This window comes from Pleurodeles waltl, chromosome 7, assembly GCF_031143425.1.
Source record: "Pleurodeles waltl isolate 20211129_DDA chromosome 7, aPleWal1.hap1.20221129, whole genome shotgun sequence".
Classification (NCBI taxonomy): Eukaryota; Metazoa; Chordata; class Amphibia; order Caudata; family Salamandridae; genus Pleurodeles; species Pleurodeles waltl.
Window position 1 is genome coordinate 1,406,403,267 of NC_090446.1, and position 17,286 is coordinate 1,406,420,552.

A 17,286-nucleotide genomic window follows, 5' to 3' on the forward strand; every position below is an offset into this window, starting at 1 on the left:
GCTTATCCAAGGAGTAGTGTTAAGCATTTGTTGTACATACACACAGGCAATAAATGAGGAACACACACTCAGAGACAAATCCAGGCCAATAGGTTTTGTTATAGAAAAATATATTTTCTTAGTTTATTTTAAGAACCACAGGTTCAAATTCTACATGTAATATCTCATTTGAAAGGTATTGCAGGTAAGTACTTTAGGAACTTTGAATAATCACAGTAGCATATATACTTTACACATAAAACACAAATAGCTGTTTTAAAAGTGGACAGTACAATTTTCACAGTTCCTGGGGAAGGTAAAGTATTGTTAGTTTTAGCAGGTAAGTAAACCACCTACGGGTTTGAGATTGGGGTCCAAGGTAGCCCACCATTGGGGGTTCAGAGCAACCCCAAAGTTACCACACCAGCAGCTCAGGGCCGGTCAGGTGCAGAGTTCAAAGTGGTGCCCAAAACGCATAGGCTTCAATGGAGAGAAGGGGGTGCCCCAGTTCCGGTCTGCCAGCAGGTAAGTACCCACGTCTTCGGAGGGCAGGCCAGGGGGGTTTTGTAGGGCACCGGGGGACACAGAAGCTCACACAAAAAGTACACCCTCAGCGGCACTGGGGCGGCCGGGTGGAGTGTAGAAACAAGCGTCTGGTTTCCAATGTAAATCAATGGGAGACCAAGGGGGTCTCTTCAGCGACGCAGGCAGGCAAGAGGGGGGGGGGGGGGGGGGGCTCCTCAGGGTAGCCACCACCTGGGCAAGGGAGAGGGCCTCCTGGGGGTCACTCCTGCCCTGGAGTTCCGATCCTTCAGGTGCTGGGGGCTGCGGGTGCAGGGTCTTTTCCAACCGTCGGGAAATTAGAGTTCAGGCAGTCGCGGTCAGGGGGAGCCTCGGGATTCCCTCTGCAGGCGTCGCTGTGGGGGCTCAGGGGGGACAACTTTGGTTACTCACGGTCTTGGAGTCGCCAGAGGGTCCTCCCTGAGGTGTTGGTTCTCCACCAGTCGAGTCGGGGTCGCCGGGTGCAGTGTTGCAAGTCTCACGCTTCTTGCGGGGATTGCAGGGGTCTTTAAATCTGCTCCTCTGTAAAAAAAGTTGCAGTCTTTTTGGAGCAGGTCCGCTGTCCTCAGGAGTTTCTTCTTCCTCTTGAAGCAGGGCAGTCCTCTGAGGATTCAGAGGTCGCTGGTCCTTGAGAAAGCGTCGCTGGAGCAGGTTTCTTTAGAAGGCAGGAGACAGGCTGGTAGGACTGGGGCCAAAGCAGTTGGTGTCTTCTTTCTTTTTCTGCAGGGGTTTTCAGCTCAGCAGTCTTCTTCTTCGGTAAATTGCAGGAATCTAAATTCTTAGGTTCAGGGGAGCCCTTAAATACTAAATTTAAGGGTGTGTTTAGGTCTGGGGGGTTAGTAGCCAATGGCTACTAGCCCTGAGGGTGGGTACACCCTCTTTGTGCCTCCTCCCAAGGGGAGGGGGTCACATTCCTATCCCTATTGGGGGAATCCTCCATCTGCAAGATGGAGGATTTCTAAAAGTTAGAGTCACTTCAGCTCAGGACACCTTAGGGGCTGTCCTGACTGGCCAGTGACTCCTCCTTGTTATTCTCATTATCTCCTCCGGCCTTGCCGCCAAAAGTGGGGCCGTGGCCGGAGGGGGCGGGCAACTCCACTAGCTGGAGTGCCCTGCGGTGCTGGAACAAAGGGGGTAAGCCTTTGAGGCTCACCGCCAGGTGTTACAGCTCCTGCCTGGGGGAGGTGATAGCATCTCCACCCAGTGCAGGCTTTGTTACTGGCCTCAGAGTGACAAAGGCACTCTCCCCATGGGGCCAGCTACATGTCTCGGTTGTGGCAGGCTGCTGGAACCAGTCAGCCTACACAGATAGTCGGTTAAGGTTTCAGGGGGCACCTCTAAGGTGCCCTCTGGGGTGTATTTCACAATAAAATGTACACTGGCATCAGTGTGCATTTATTGTGCTGAGAAGTTTGATACCAAACTTCCCAGTTTTCAGTGTAGCCATTATGGTGCTGTGGAGTCCGTGTTTGACAGACTCCCAGACCATATACTCTCATGGCTACCCTGCACTTACAATGTCTAAGGTTTGGCTTAGACACTGTAGGGGCACAGTACTCATGCACTGGTGCCCTCACCTATGGTATAGTGCACCCTGCCTTAGGGCTGTAAGGCCTACTAGAGGGGTGACTTATCTATACTGCATAGGCAGTGTGAAGTTGGCATGGCACCCTGAGGTGAGTGCCATGTCGACTTACTCGTTTTGTTCTCACCAGCACACACAAGCTGGCAAGCAGTGTGTCTGTGCTGAGTGAGGGGTCCCCAGGGTGGCATAAGATATGCTGCAGCCCTTAGAGACCTTCCCTGGCATCAGGGCCCTTGGTACCAGGGGTACCAGTTACAAGGGACTTACCTGGCTGCCAGGGTGTGCCAATTGTGGAATCAAAAGTACAGGTTAGGGAAAGAACACTGGTGCTGGGGCCTGATTAGCAGGCCTCAGCACACTTTCAATTCAAAACATAGCATCAGCAAAGGCAAAAAGTCAGGGGGTAACCATGCCAAGGAGGCATTTCCTTACACTTACCAGCTTAGTATTTACTTGCCTGGTAAAGGATCCGTGGTGAAGAGTTTTTATGAAGGGCTCGCAGTCACCATCTGGAATTCCAACACCAACAGGAGTTCGATCCACCCATGCCCCCCCAAAAAAATATTTGCGGTAGGATTTCGAATGGCTGTCATGGTGGACACTGAAAGGACAGTTGTGCGTGGATTAGCCCCAACATTTTACAGTATTCCTGGTGGAATTGTTTTGCCGGAGAGACCAAAAGCAGTGGACAATGGCTCAGCTGTTTTTTAAATATTTCAGCAAGGAGCTAGCATTCTCTTCAAACTGCCATCACATGGCACATTCATAAGGGTTGATTGGAAATCTTTTAGAAATCTAGTGGACACAGGGTGACTTCTGAGGCCATGGATCAAGCATAGTGTCTGTTAAACTGAGATTGCACTTCTGAATTAGTTTGGAAGCATCCAAACATTAGTTAACCAGATGGGGAGAAAGGATTTTTCATGTACAGGATGGCTGATAGTGGTAATTTTTGCCAATAACCAAAGGGCTTAGGCACAACGTGTGCTGTTTGCTGTTTGAAGGGCTAGGCAATCAGAGTTCAGCTTCTTAGACTGACTGGAGTAACCATGTGTAATAAAATTTTGAGCCACAAGGGGCTTGCCTCTACAGCTCAACAATTTGCCTGAGCACTGTCGACTGGAAAAAGGTTTCTCACAAGCAGGCAATATGGACACTACAAGTGCCTGGTTGAAAAGGAGGAGTTACCAGAAGTGCATACATACTGGATTTAGGCTTTACAGATGGTAGGGGCAACTTGAGCACTTTTTATGCTTGAATATAATGAGGTTTTCAGCTTTCCAATCATCCTCTTCTTTCTCACTCTAATGCAGGTTTGGCACATCAAGTACAAGTGAGTTTGAGCCTGGTCCTTAAAAGAAGCTCCCCAACCACCGAAATAATTTAGTCCAGTTTTGACGACTTTGTCAGTGACAAATGCATATCAGAGTAGCAAGAAAAGAGGTGTCAAGGGTAATAGTGCCAACCAGCTTAGAAGAACCACTGGAATCAAATAGCTGTATGGGTCTGGGCCATTCTTAATGGCCAGAAGTTACCAACAGAAGAAAGGAGCAGTCCTGAAATCCAATATGGTCTGTGGAAGGGACTCAACTTCACCACGATCAGCAGACAGAGCAGGAAACTTCAGTTAAAGTTTCTTGATAAACAGAATCTGCCATGCAGAAAAAGAAGAAGCTGTTGTTTGTGAACGTTACTAACTCACCTAATGGCCCCAAAAGCAGGATTGTCGTTCAATGAGGAACAGGACTTGGTTTGTCTTGCACTTTTTCTGTGGGATAAATCTTGTAAGGATCACACCTAAACATGACACTTACCTGACTGAATGTAATAAGTGGAGTTTGTGGGTCCCCTTACAGACCAAACAACAACTGGGTCCTGCTCTTCAATGGCCTACTTATCGATTGAGGTCCAGGACTAGCACATTAACGGACTGTGGTCAGGCATCACATTTATATGTGCGGCTCAAACAAGTACAACTGCCTCCAACGATGTCAAAACGGGTTAGAAGAATAAGTTACTTACCTGTAATCCTAGTTCTCTTCCAGGGGAATGAATATATAATAAAACATTTACGTAGTATTTTATAGACATCCATACAAGTATTTGCATATATCTATACAGCCTATACAAAAGATTAAAGGCTAAAAATGCTCAATTTACACAGTTTTCCTTTAATAAACCTCTCACCAGACACAAGCATTTCTTTAAATCAGAAAGAAAGAGCAGAATGTGCAAACACAGCCTTTAATGAAGAGAAAACTGTGAAGTAATACAAAGGCATTGTTAAGCCAATAGACTGCATTAAAAGCATAACTGATTCTGAACATACCACATGTAAAACATTTTCTACTTAAAAGCATACGAACGTCTGATTGATGTTTTTTAGACTCCCTAAAAATGCATTCCTGAGAAAGGTCTAAGTGTCCATAATGCCGAAATTTAGAAGCCATACTGTGAAGCGGAGCAAGGGAAGGCTGGGGTGGAAAACCTTTCCTCCAAACTTGTGGCGGAGATCCAGGTCTACACAACAGTCTTCTGGGCTTTCTGACGGATGGAGGAGACCCAGGTATCACCACTGGCGGGGCCATTCTGGGGCTCTCAGAATCATTCTGGTCCTGGCTCTGTACAATTTGTTGATGACTGTTGGGATCAACGGAATGGGAGGAAATGCGTAAAGAAATGTCCGAGACCAGTCTATCAAAAGGGCATTTTCCTTTGTTCTTGGTCGGTAGAACCTGGATGCGAAGTCTGGGCATTTTTTTATGCCATCGTCTTCGAACAGGTCTATTTGCAGACGCCCCCATTCTCCAAAGCTATCTTGCACAACGTCATACTGAAGAATCCAGTACTGCGATTTGACAAAGTTTTGGTGTGTTCTGGATCACTGTGACTGTCAACTTCCTGGCTACTAGCCAGTTACAGATGGCCTGTGCTTCAGAAAACAGGACACAAGATCACGTGCTTCCCCGCGTGTTTAGATAGTGCACTGTGGTTGTGTTGTACGTCTGGACCAGGAGAAAACTGGTTTGAATGGATGGATAAAGGGATTTGAGGGCTAGTTCCAGCACATTGATGTGGTATGGTTGCTCCTTGTCCGACTGTCTGGAGGCCATGTGAGCCCCCCATGTGAGGCATCTTTTACAAGTGTTTGTGCAGGAATACCCTGGTGGAAAGGGGCACATACCAGCAAAGTATGGCGGTGAGACCACCATTGTAATGAATGTTCTACAGCCGGTGACAGGGTTAGCTTGTCATCCAAATGGTCAGTGAAATGATTACACTGACCCTCCAGATTCTCTTGCAGTAGTCTCATGTGTAATCTGGCATTGGGGACAAAGAAAATACACTAGGCCATCGACCCAAGAAGAGACGCTACTTGTCTGAAAGATGAGTGTGGAGGAGGTTGGAACACTTTTAGGCTATTGAGGATAGTCTATCCTCCGAAGGATACACGTTTACTAGGTTTGCGTCCAGGGTCGAGGCTAGATAGTGCAGCCTCTGAGTTACAGTTTGGATCGATTCGCCCACAATGATTTGGAGAACTAGATACTGGAGGGTCTCAAGACTGAAGCAGCAGTGTTGACTTGTTTGAGTTGGGGAGGAGCTTTTCACCAGCCAGTTGTCAAGGTATGGGTAGACAAAATCTTATTCCTTTGTAAGGCTGCTGCCACTACTGACATGCATTTGGATAATGTGAGAGGAGCTGACTTCAGGCCGAAAGGCAACACCTTGTACTAGTAGTGTTTGGGTGCCACTGAAACGTAAGAACTTCCAGTGTTTCTTGGCTATTGGGATATGGAAGAAGACATCCTGTAGATCGATCAAACACATCCAGTCCCCCTGATAGAGCTGGGGGTAGAGCTGGTGGAGAGCAAACATTCTGAATTTCTCCTTGCGAATAGGTTTGTTTAGCAGCCCTAAGTCCAGAATGGACCTGAATTTTCTGTTTGGGCTGTTTTTACCTTACAAGGAAGTAATGAGAGTACACTCCTAATCCCCTTTGAGAGGATGGGGCCTCCTCAACAGCTCTTTTTCAAACTAGTGTGGAGACTTCGTTTTGCAGGAGCATCCGCTGATGGTAAGAGGCTTTTAACAGTGGAACAATCGGAGAAGGGGACTTGAAGTATAGTGAGTACCTGTTCTCTACGATATTTAAGACCCGGTTGTCGCTGATGATGGAACGTCACTCATTCAGATGCTTGCTGGTACCACCCAACCCTACAAGAGTGGGTAACAGAGAGAGAGGGAAGCAACAGCTTATTGCTTTCCTGGTGCTCTGGAGGAGGCTGGAGGTTGCTGATTAGCTCCTCGCTCACATGTTGATTTGCGGGACTGGTATTAGGGTCCAACTTATCAATGTTGTAGTCATGGGACCCAGCGAGGAGTTTGAACTATCTGATGGCAGAGGCGCCTGCCATACAGCCTATACCTTTGGCAGAAGTCTGTTTCTCTAAACTCACAGCCTTGAGTGTGTCTAACTCAGTTTTCATTTTTGCCATCTCGTCATCTGTGTGGGACCCAAATCAAGGAGTTGTAAGTGAAGGGGAGGTTCAGGATACGCTGTTGTGCCTCTGGCTTAAGGCCTGTGAGACGAAGCCATGATGAGCATCTGGCACATATCCCAAGAGATTATCCGTGGGCAGGTAGGTCAGTCTCATCTGCTGCTAATTACCTGGAGAGCTACCAGGCCTCCTCCTTGCAGGCTCTCCTGAAGTCCTGTCTGTCTTCTCTGGGTAGTTTGTCCGTAAATCTGGAGGTCTCTCATATCTCCCCAGTAATGCTGATGTCCTGAAGACCTTCATAAATGAGGGGGATGTGCCATCAATTTTCCTCCCCAAGGAATCCATTAGCTTACTTTCCTTTACCAGAGGTACAGAGGATGACACTGCAATAGAGTGTCTTTTTGGTGACGGCTACAATGACCGAGTCCAGTTGATGGTCGGTTCTCAGACATAAAGGATCTTGATATGGGGCCTTGTATTTCTTTAAGATTCTCGCAGGAGCCACTCGTAGTGATGCAAGGGTAAGAAAACAATTCCCATTACTAGTTGGAGCAGGCCTGGAACCATAGGAAGCAACGTTTTTGTGGCTGACCTATGATGCAAAGTCTTGAAAACGACCCATGAGGTAGTAGTGGGTGCAGGAATATTAATGTTCAGTTTAGAAGCTCCTCCCACCAATATTGGGGATACTCTTGTTGGTGGAGTGTCTAAGTGTAGGTCAGTAATCTCTTATTGATGACTTATTTGATGAAGATCAGGTAGGGGATCTGCGTGCATGCTTGTGTGACCTAGAACGTCAAGACCTCTGGACCAGTGGGGGGTGGGGGGAGAGACACGTTCTGGCCCTTGTGCCGAGACATACTCCTTGTCTGTGTCTTGGGAAGTGTAGTGGTCTCTCTAAGTAACCTGGATCTTGCTGGGGACCTAGTTGGACTAGTATGCACAGAACAAAGTAAGGTAGGTTCAGTTTGCGAGTTGGTTGCGGGGGAGACCATGTGGAGTACATCTGTGAATACTGCGAGTCCAGACTCTGTGGAACCAGACCCTGGCAAAGACTTTCCAGCCATCTTGGAGAAAGGTGAATAGGAGATAACTATCTCCCAGCAGATAAGTAGGAGGAAGCTCTTAACGTTGTAGTTGAAGGTCATCCCTTGTCTAAGAAATGAGGGATGCCTGGACCTGGCGGTGGGTGAATGTTGCCTATGTTGAGCGAGGGGGTACGGACTTTGACAATGGTCTTCTAGACGCATCACACCTGCCGGAAGTCTTGGCCGGTGAGTGATGCCTCGACATCGAACGGTGTTCAGTTGCCGTTGACTGAGATTGCCTGGATGTGTCTCATGATGTTGGTTGGTGTCTGGATGTCACCAACAGAGACTGCCTAGGGGATGTCTGTCTCGACGCCGAACATCGCCTGGACGCCGTTGACTGAGAATGTTAAGTATATCTTGACGTATGATGATTTGTTGACGTAGTCTTTGTCCTCGGAGCTTGCCTGAACGTTAAATGGCTGTGTACGGCTGTCGATGGAGTCTGCACGAGAGTCCTGCCTCTATGGTGACCAGTGTTGATCCGTCGACTGGAGACTTCTTCCCAAATGTCGAATGACTGTGTTCTGACAAAGGAATTTACCTCAACGATGTGCTCTTTAATGTCTTATGGTAATATATTGCCGTCAAAGGAGACCCTTGAGGTGTTAAGTCTCTCAACGCCGGTCACTGTTGTTTCCCGTTCGACAGCAGTTTTGCAGACGAGGAGTGCCTCACGATTAAGTGCACTTTCGATGTTGATCCAGACGGGGAACAGATAGATATTTTCCTACCTCTGGAAGTAGATCTTGTTTGCTGTTGATCTCTCATGTCAGTAGGTCTGCCTCTGGAAACTTCCGTGTGAAGCAAGATAGTTTTCTTGAAGGAGGACGGCAGTCCCGCTGATGATGTACTTTTTTTTCTCTCTTAAAGGAATGGAGTTGCATCTTCTCTCTATCGTTTAAAGTTCTTTTAGAGAATTTCTGAAAATGATGGTAAGGCTCAGGCAGATGGTTTCAGGAAGTACACGATGCAAACTGAATTGGGGGATGGGTGTCAGTCTGTGTTTTCTTTCTCCCACAGGCAGGGCACTTGACAAAAAGCGAGGGCCTTTTTGACAGAAATTATTTTAAGTCTTCTGTCAGAAAATTATTTCTCTTCACCCCAGATAGCAAAAGACGTCGAGTGAAGTAAAGAAAATGATCTCCATATAACAATTTCTTGACGAAAAATCAGAAATTGGGAGAGCTCAGTGCTCCAGGATCCTCACTGAAGAAGCTGGAAAAAAAAGAACTGACCTGTCACCTTTGGCCATGGTGGGATACATGAGGTTCTGGAGGTCTTAAAGGTTGGTGCCAGTATTTTCTTGTTATGGTTTTAATGCATCCTATTGGCTGATAATGCCTTTGTATTCCCTTGCAATTTTAGCTTCAATAAAGCCTGTGTTTGCACTTTATGCTCTCTTTTCTGATTTACAGAAATGCTCGAGTCTGGTGACAGGTTTATTAAAGGACAACTCAATGAGAATTGGACATTTTTAGCTTTTAACATAGGCTGTGTATTATATATTATTATATATATATATATATGTGTGTGTATATATATATATATATATATATATATATATATATATATATATATATATATATATATATATATATGTGTGTGTATGTGTGTAAATACATGTACAAATGTCTATTAAATATTAAATATATATTTGATATGTGCTCCAGGGTCCCTGCACATGGATGGGAATATTAAGTGCGTATGAGGATCCCCTGGAAGAGAACTCTGAGTCCTTAGGTGAAGATATATGGCTTGATTTGTTGAATAAGTGTAGTTCTAATTGCTGAGAAATTTGGTGAAAACTCAAGAAAGGCTCTAGGTCTTGATCAGTAAGGCATAGAAAACCCATAATTGATGCCAATGCACCACCTTACATAGGCCGGTATCAATACGTCTCTGGGCAGCTGAAGGCTAGGATAGTGTAGCATGACCTGAAGGCACAAGAGACTTGCGGCTAGAGGTAAAAGATATCAGATTCAGTCTGTCATTTTCATTTACTTTTTACTCACAGGTATAATTCCAAGTGGAATGTGACTTGCCACACCCTGGACACATTGTAGAGTAATGAGCGTTCAAAAATTCTGCACAACACTTCAATGGAGCCACAGTATCTCAACACTTTGTTGTCTAGCTCCAAACCCCCCGAACCCCCAAATCCCCTTCATCTCTTGGGAAATGAGTGCTCCCGTTCCTGGACCATAACAAGAGCCATCCGAGACAAGTTATCAATTAGGAGGGTGAATAAGGTCAGGTCACCTAGTGCTTTCACTCTTGCATTAGGCTACAGAGAAGGACCTCAAACCAGGACATGAGAACCCTGAAAGGATACCATGCTTTCTCATTAGCAGTACAGCACACAAATCTCCGTGTTTCCCAGGCGAGACACGGAGATGGAACATATATCATCTGTAGTGAACGACTGATGGTATCGGGCCAATTAAATGAGCGAGGATCTTTGCATGAGAAGTAGCCAAGAAGGGAGAAAATAGAGGCAGAAAAGTCACAAACACAAGGAAAAGAAGGAGTTGTGATGTCATGAAACAGACTTTGAAAGAGAAAGGCTCTAGACCACACCAACAGAACTGGAGAGGCTTCTAGGTGAACTGCCATGGGTACCCAATATAGTAAAGAGGTAGGGCTTAATATACAACATAGAACTACCTTTTGGGTAGTTTTAATCATGCCACAAGGAAGCAGGTTACTCAATGGTTGAGATTAGTAGATAACCAGGACACAGCAGACTATGCATTTTTTAGACTTACAATACCGAGATCCTCCAAACCAGGTGACAGTGAATTTTACAAAATCTAAAGAGCAATCCATCCTGGAGGTTTTTAACACAAAGAGTTAAGTATTCTGAAATCTAGAAACATAGGGGTTGCTTGCTAAAAACTTTGTAAAACACAGAAGAAATGGTCAAGAACTGCTCATTAACTGACCTTTCCATCAGCCCACAAACCTCAGCAAGTACGTTTTAAACCTCCTAGATGTCAAGCAGCACTTTCTAAAGACTGTAGAGTTATTGCCTGCAAGTTTTACAAGCTTTACTATTGTTATCATCCCCCCACCAATGCCCTATCAACTGCTACTGACTAGTTTTCATTATCTCTCCTCTACTGTATCAACCCCTCACAAGTTAATTTTTATTATGCCATTTTCCCTTCCCATTATGGCTCTGTATAATGCGTCATAGACTTGCACTACCTTCGATAGGTCACTGTAGGCTCCTTCCAATTTGTACCGCACTGCAGCCTAAAAGCATATTAAGTTAGCTGGGGTTGCCCTATATAAATACCCAAAATGTATTTTGTTTGCTACCCAAAATACTTCACAATTATCTAATCCAAATGAACATAATATCTCCGAGAGGCAACTTTACATTAACCGTGTATACTTGGATAGAGCAATTAGTTTGCTTTTCACTTACCTGATGCTCAGCCATGGATTGGATGCTGGAGAAGGGGGCGTGGCTGTGCTGGCTTGACATGTTTGGCTCAGTGGGAGAGAACCCCAATGAGGCAGGCAGGCAGATGTTGGAAGGCGGCTTGCATCCTGTGCTACTGCCACCTAGAAATAAAAATAAAATAAAAATGAACATGAGTAGTGCAGATAAACATGTCTGTAAAGTTACTTGACACTTAGCTTTCAGACAAACATGAAACTACTGTGCAAACACAGCATGCATCAAGAATTGACAGGACATGAGGCAGAATTCATAAGTATGCCACAACTACAGTTTTGTCCATATATATATATATAGCTAGGCTGTAAGTGTGGGCAAAGGAGGTGGCCAAAGTGAGGAAATGAAGTCAGTTCATAACAGGCTGAAAGAAACTATTTTAATAAGCCTATAGGTCAAAAAGACAACGGTTAACTGGAGTCTCTAGCTGCTTTATTAGGAACAAAGCTGGGTTTCTTGCCTTCACTTTCTATGTAACTGTGCAACTGGAGATTCATTACAACTCTACAAATACTGATTACTTGAGATGTGGACTACCCAAGTAGAACAATATTTTTAAAACTCTACAGTTCAACTTTTCTATAAAGTAGAAGGGAACAGTGAGCTTAAAACTGAACTGGAATCGTTCGCAAATGTGCAGACGTTCAAACCCCAAAATGGGAAGGCAAGTAATGAATATGCGTTAGATAGAATATACTCTATACATAAATGTCAGTAACTTGTTCTCTTGGTGGTTACTACTAACTGCAGATTCCTTATGATTGTAAAAGATAGTCAAGCACCACCTCTGAAAATGTGGAAGCTCTAAGTAGTGGGGTCAACCAAAATATCCTGCAAAATGACCGTCTCTGCGGACCTGGCTATCAATGGTCATAGTTCTTAGTTAATATATGCAGAGATGCCCATGTCGCAACTTGACAGCTGCCCCAAACAGAAACTCTCTTAGCTACCACAGCAACCTTAGCTCTGGTGTGTGGGGGGAGGGCTTGCAGCACACACCTGGCAGAGTCCTCTTTGTACCACTTTTCTTTTTGCACCAGCCAATGAAGTCTCTTCCTCCTCTTACTCGGGATGGAGTGGGGAGGGAAAATCCGCTTGGGTGATGGACTGCCCTAGGAAATACCAATTTAGGCAGAAAGGCAGCCATGTTCTTAGTATCAACTTACTGGGGAAGAAGGTAAGGTATGGCAGTTGGACTGACTGTACCCACAGTTTACTAGTGTGCAGTTTAGATGGTTAAGAGAGACAAGGAACACATGTTCTTAGTCTCGAATGGAATGGCATGAGAAACGTCACAACTACATTAAAGTTCTTCTGTGGCATGGCAAATGTTTTCATGAAAACATGTCAGACCTTTCAGGCAATGCATCACGTTATTTGAAGTGTGAAAGCTGGTCAGGCACACAAAATGGCTGCCATGTCATCTTTAACTGTGCCCACTACAAGGCCTTGATGGGAGAAAGACTAAAGAAACATCAGAAAGTTTGGCCTGAAGAGAACAGACCCTACAGCAGGCCACAAATGACTTCAAGTGTCCTGAACAGATAGACTTGTTTAATGCAAGTTTGGGTTTAAGATTACATCCTTGCTTCTGCTGACATATAAAAGGTTACTGCTGCTCAATCTCCACACACAGAGACCTGGATGTAGGACCTTCCCCTGTTGCAGAGACAGGAGATCCTTCAAAAGAGAAAGCCATTTATGAGGGCAAATACGCGGGCTCAGAAGATAGATTATTAAGACTTAAGTGAAGGACCCTCCCCTGTTGCCGAGACAGGAGGTCCCACGAAAATAGCTATCCTAGAGGACAAATATGCAGGCTGAGAAGACCAGGATATCAAACCCTCTTAGTCCAATCTGTCGCTATCAACATGACCTGAGCCTGTGCTGTCTGGACTTTACTCAGGACTGAAGACAGGAGAAGCAATGATATGATATGAACTGTATACAGAAGACCTTCACTCCATTGTAGATAGAATGCATCGCTTAACAACTGTCACAATGTAAATCTCCAGAACCCAGTAGCCTCAACACTGGATCTGTTCACCGCCGCTGTGAACGTACAATCGGGGCACGCCTCACTAGTCAAAGATGTCCAGGGCAATCAGGAGATGGAGAAACTATTTATGGTCTACTAGCTGACTTCTGCACATTTCATCTGTTTTGGCGATTAAAGGTTGTGCCAGTTGATTGGACACCAGATCATCACTCTTCTGATCTAGCCATCTCCAAAAAGCACAGAGCCTCCTAGCACGGGACCCAGGACCCAACCCCACCCCACCTGCTTGTTGCAGTACAAGCCTCCATTTGATGTTCATAAGTCAGATGGCCCAAAGCCCCAACAGGTTCGTTTGTTGAGTAGGTGCTTCACTGGAAACAACAGACTGAGTTTCAAACAGATTACCCTCATGCTCAACCCACTGAAAGTTCTTCTGTAGGGCTTTACAAGTGCTATCTGGCGTACAGGACAATAAAGATGCATGAAGCTAGGAGCCAAGGAGGACTGAGTCCAAAACATCAGGATCATATCCTAAATTAACCAGACTCGCTGCAGTGGAGGACAATCCTTGAAGAGCACCAGGTACAGGGTAGGGTAGCTCCTGTAAAGGGTATTCTTGACCATCGTCCCGTGCTACCTGCAAAGGACAGTGTAGCCAGTAGTTGAGGTATACATACTATATATATATCTATCTGGGTGAAGGTCTGCCAGAGGAAGGTCAAACAAAGTGATCAGTTAGAACAGTGTTAGATTTCTCTGAAACAGTACTGCGGTTGGGGTGCCAGGGTGTGGGGTATGTGGGGGGGGACAAGAGTAGGAAAGAGGCCGAAACAATGCACTTGTAGATGAAGCTGGATTTACCCAGATTTAATTGTGCTATATGGCATGGAATATACTAATAGGATGAGAAATCTGCAATTTGGATTTCAGACATTGCTTTATGAGCAACAGCAAATATTAATCTTATTCTGGCAGCAATTGAGATTCAGCAGTGTGTTATGATAAAGGAGATGAGCTATAATCAAGGCACATCCCCCACAACATTGGTGGTTAAGCTCCACAGAACCAACTTTATTTTCTTTTTTGTATAACCAAAATGTGTTTTGGAGCAAATTAATACCGATTCAATGTTATGTCTGATTTTCTGCCGTGGGTGGAATGATTCTGCACAGCAGCACTAAACGAAGCCAACTTAATGTGCTCCAAATCACAACAGTGTCGTTTGTGGTTAGTAAGGTTTACAACCGGGGAAAAACAACCTTGTTGGCAGCAACAGCAAAAAAGGCTGAATTGACTCTAGGCTCGTTTGGCAGTGGTGAGGACTAAGTTTCGTTTAAGGGTGTTTTTCAGGAGTTCTTTCTTTGCCATAAACAGCAAGTTTTACGAGAACAATAATGGGGGTAGCAAGAGATGAAAGAGGATAACCAAACAAAAGTAGATACATGAGAAACTGTTTGAGAAGAGGGCAATATTTTCGATTCATTTGAACAATACTTGTACCATAAAGTTCTAAGGTGATACAGGTAATAATGCAAAACACAAGAACACAGGCTAAAACAAACTAGACTTTAATCACATTTAAACAGTCCTGGCATGAACTTTGATAATGAGATCCGAAGGAAAGCACGAGGCAGTCAAATACGTTACAAGAAATTGTTACAGAAGGGGACGGTTAACATCAAAACTTGGAGGTGATTCCCAAAAAAAAAAATACACAAGAACAAGCATTTGCAGTGCAAGGAGTCTCACACTTGCTCGAGTTAGAGCTGTTAGCATTGTAAATTTCTAATCGGACTTTTCTTGCCACATAAACTTAAAAGTAAACGTTTCACATAGGCGAGCCTACGGCCACCATCAGCACAAAGCAGACACACAAAAGGAAACAGAAGTTCGCTCTCAGTGAAACATAGGCTAAAGTCCAATCCATGTAACTGGCAGTTATCCGTGAACCAGCAAAAGTGCAAATATCCATGTAACAGGGTCAATGTCATGCAAAGCGCTTGACTACTGCCGTGCGAGATCGCGATGTGAAATAAAGAGAAAAAGTAGTCCAAAAACCATACCTAAAATATGGAGCCTCATATGTTTTCAGTATGTGGTAATTGCGCTCGAGGAGGGCTAAACACCCGAAAAGGCATGACATATGCATACCTTTCACTAATGAAATCAAGCAAATTTTAAAAGGTAAGTCCACAAACCAACCAAACTGATGGGAGTGACATGGGCGTGGTTTCAAGCCCATAGAGAGATCACACCAGGGACAGAGCGCTTTGCGCTCGACCTTAAATAAGTCAGAAATAACAATGTCTGCATAGATCAGTTCCCGCCTGCTTTCCTCCCCCCTCAATCCTCCGAGTCCCCTTTCAATTATTCCACAGTTGTTGATAAACTTAATGTGGTCATTATAAGGTACAAAGGAGGGACGCTTTCTGACCTGGGTTGCCAAGAAGAATCTGGTGTTGAGGAAGGTGGAAGGGATATTTTGGGTGTGATACAATGTCAGGGGAGTGTGCATGAAATACAGCATACATGTTTGACTGCGCAAGCATTAGAACATGTGCAAGCGCACTAACGCATGAATTGAGTCCTTGGGTGTGCAAGTTATCACGTTCATGGGAGCATGTGTACAAGTGTGTTGGAGTGCGAGTATATGTGTTTTTGTAGGGAGTGTGAGTGAGAAGATGGAAGGTTGCTGAAGGTGCTAAAGTTGAAGGCAAACAGTTATGAAAAGTAAAGTATTCGGAGCCTTGTTTAAGGAAAACAGCTAAAACTTAGCAAAACAATGCAAGATGCTGACAGAATAGGAAGAAAATGTGAGATGGGTTTATGCTTGCAGAGTCTTTGCGCTAGTGGGAGCTCACGACTTCATTGCCTCAAACAAGAACATACTATTTTAGTCAAGATATGGATTTTGCTGCATAAGGCCACTTAGTCCAATTTGTGCTACAATAAATACCGACTTTTACTTCTTCATTATCTATAATCTACGAGTGTGTGATCAAACTTAGTGACAAAAACAAAAAATATTACAAAGACCTTTCATGCCCTTCTAACAAGCAATAATTTATGTCAGCCAATTTTGTATTTTATATCAGCCTAATTTATGTAGAGTACTAACAACTAAGGCCAATCAAGTTAACCTTGAAACTAAATATTCATTAGTTAAGGCTGTGTGCTAGCAAGAGTATAACAATTAACCAATTGTGAGATGCTTGGGGTGCATCAATTGTTCCTGAAGCACACACACCATTGAGTTTATACCTTTCATGGAGTTCATACCTAAAGCTAACTAATTCCTTGATAACTAAAGATTGAAAAGATGAATGAATTACGTAGAGCTTCAGAATCTCCCTGGGCTAAGTAACAGCCAGGAAGCACAGACATTTTTCTTTCTTTCTTTTTTTTTTTAAGCACGTTAAACCTTATTTATATGAACTCATCTTTTCTTTACGGGAATGATCGCCAGCTGGCTAGTCTGTTCTGGCAACACTACAAAAACACACTCCTTGGACCAACGCATTCTCATGTTGTTCTCTAGTTACCCTCGCTTGGCATTCAAAAGTCGTACAAAGAGTGGTAGATCACAACTGGAGGGAGAAAAATACTATGATAAAATCTGGTTAGGATGTAAACCCTATCACAGGACTAAAACGGTGCTGGTTGACAAAGTGGATGATGTCCTTGAGGTAACATAATATATGCCTTTCTCTAATCGTCGTTTTAGATCCATCATATCGATGTATCATAAACCTCAAATTAGTGGGATAGAATAAACTGACCTAGTTTCACAGTCAGCTATTCAAGAGTAAATATTATCTTGGTCAGATATAAAGCGGTGTGTGAAGGTAGACATTCACATCTTTACTACATGTTGACTGCAGGGTTTCTCAATCATCCGATGTCACTTCTGCTATTAAAAAAAAAAAAAAGTCTGCGGTGTTGTACCTCTAACTAAACGGAGTTAAACTGTTCAAAGAGAGAAATACTCTGCTCTACCTACTAGGGTGGTGTCTTCACAGTCCCCCACAAGCATTAGTTTCTAGGAACAAAAGCCCTCGCTCACCGTTGGGTTACATGCGACATCATCCAGCCATGCTCCTCGTCCG

The 17,286-nt window shown here is 44.4% G+C and overlaps 1 protein-coding gene across 1 annotated transcript in view; it reads right to left on the minus strand.

Moving 5' to 3' along the window:
- The window catches only part of LOC138246416 (dual specificity tyrosine-phosphorylation-regulated kinase 1B-like), a 307,149-nt gene that overhangs the window by 172,618 nt on the left and 117,245 nt on the right, over positions 1-17,286 (minus strand). The window contains exon 2 of the mRNA XM_069201019.1: positions 11,149-11,288. Coding sequence (XP_069057120.1) covers positions 11,149-11,288 — 140 coding nt within the window. The remainder of the gene's footprint in view (positions 1-11,148; positions 11,289-17,286) is intronic.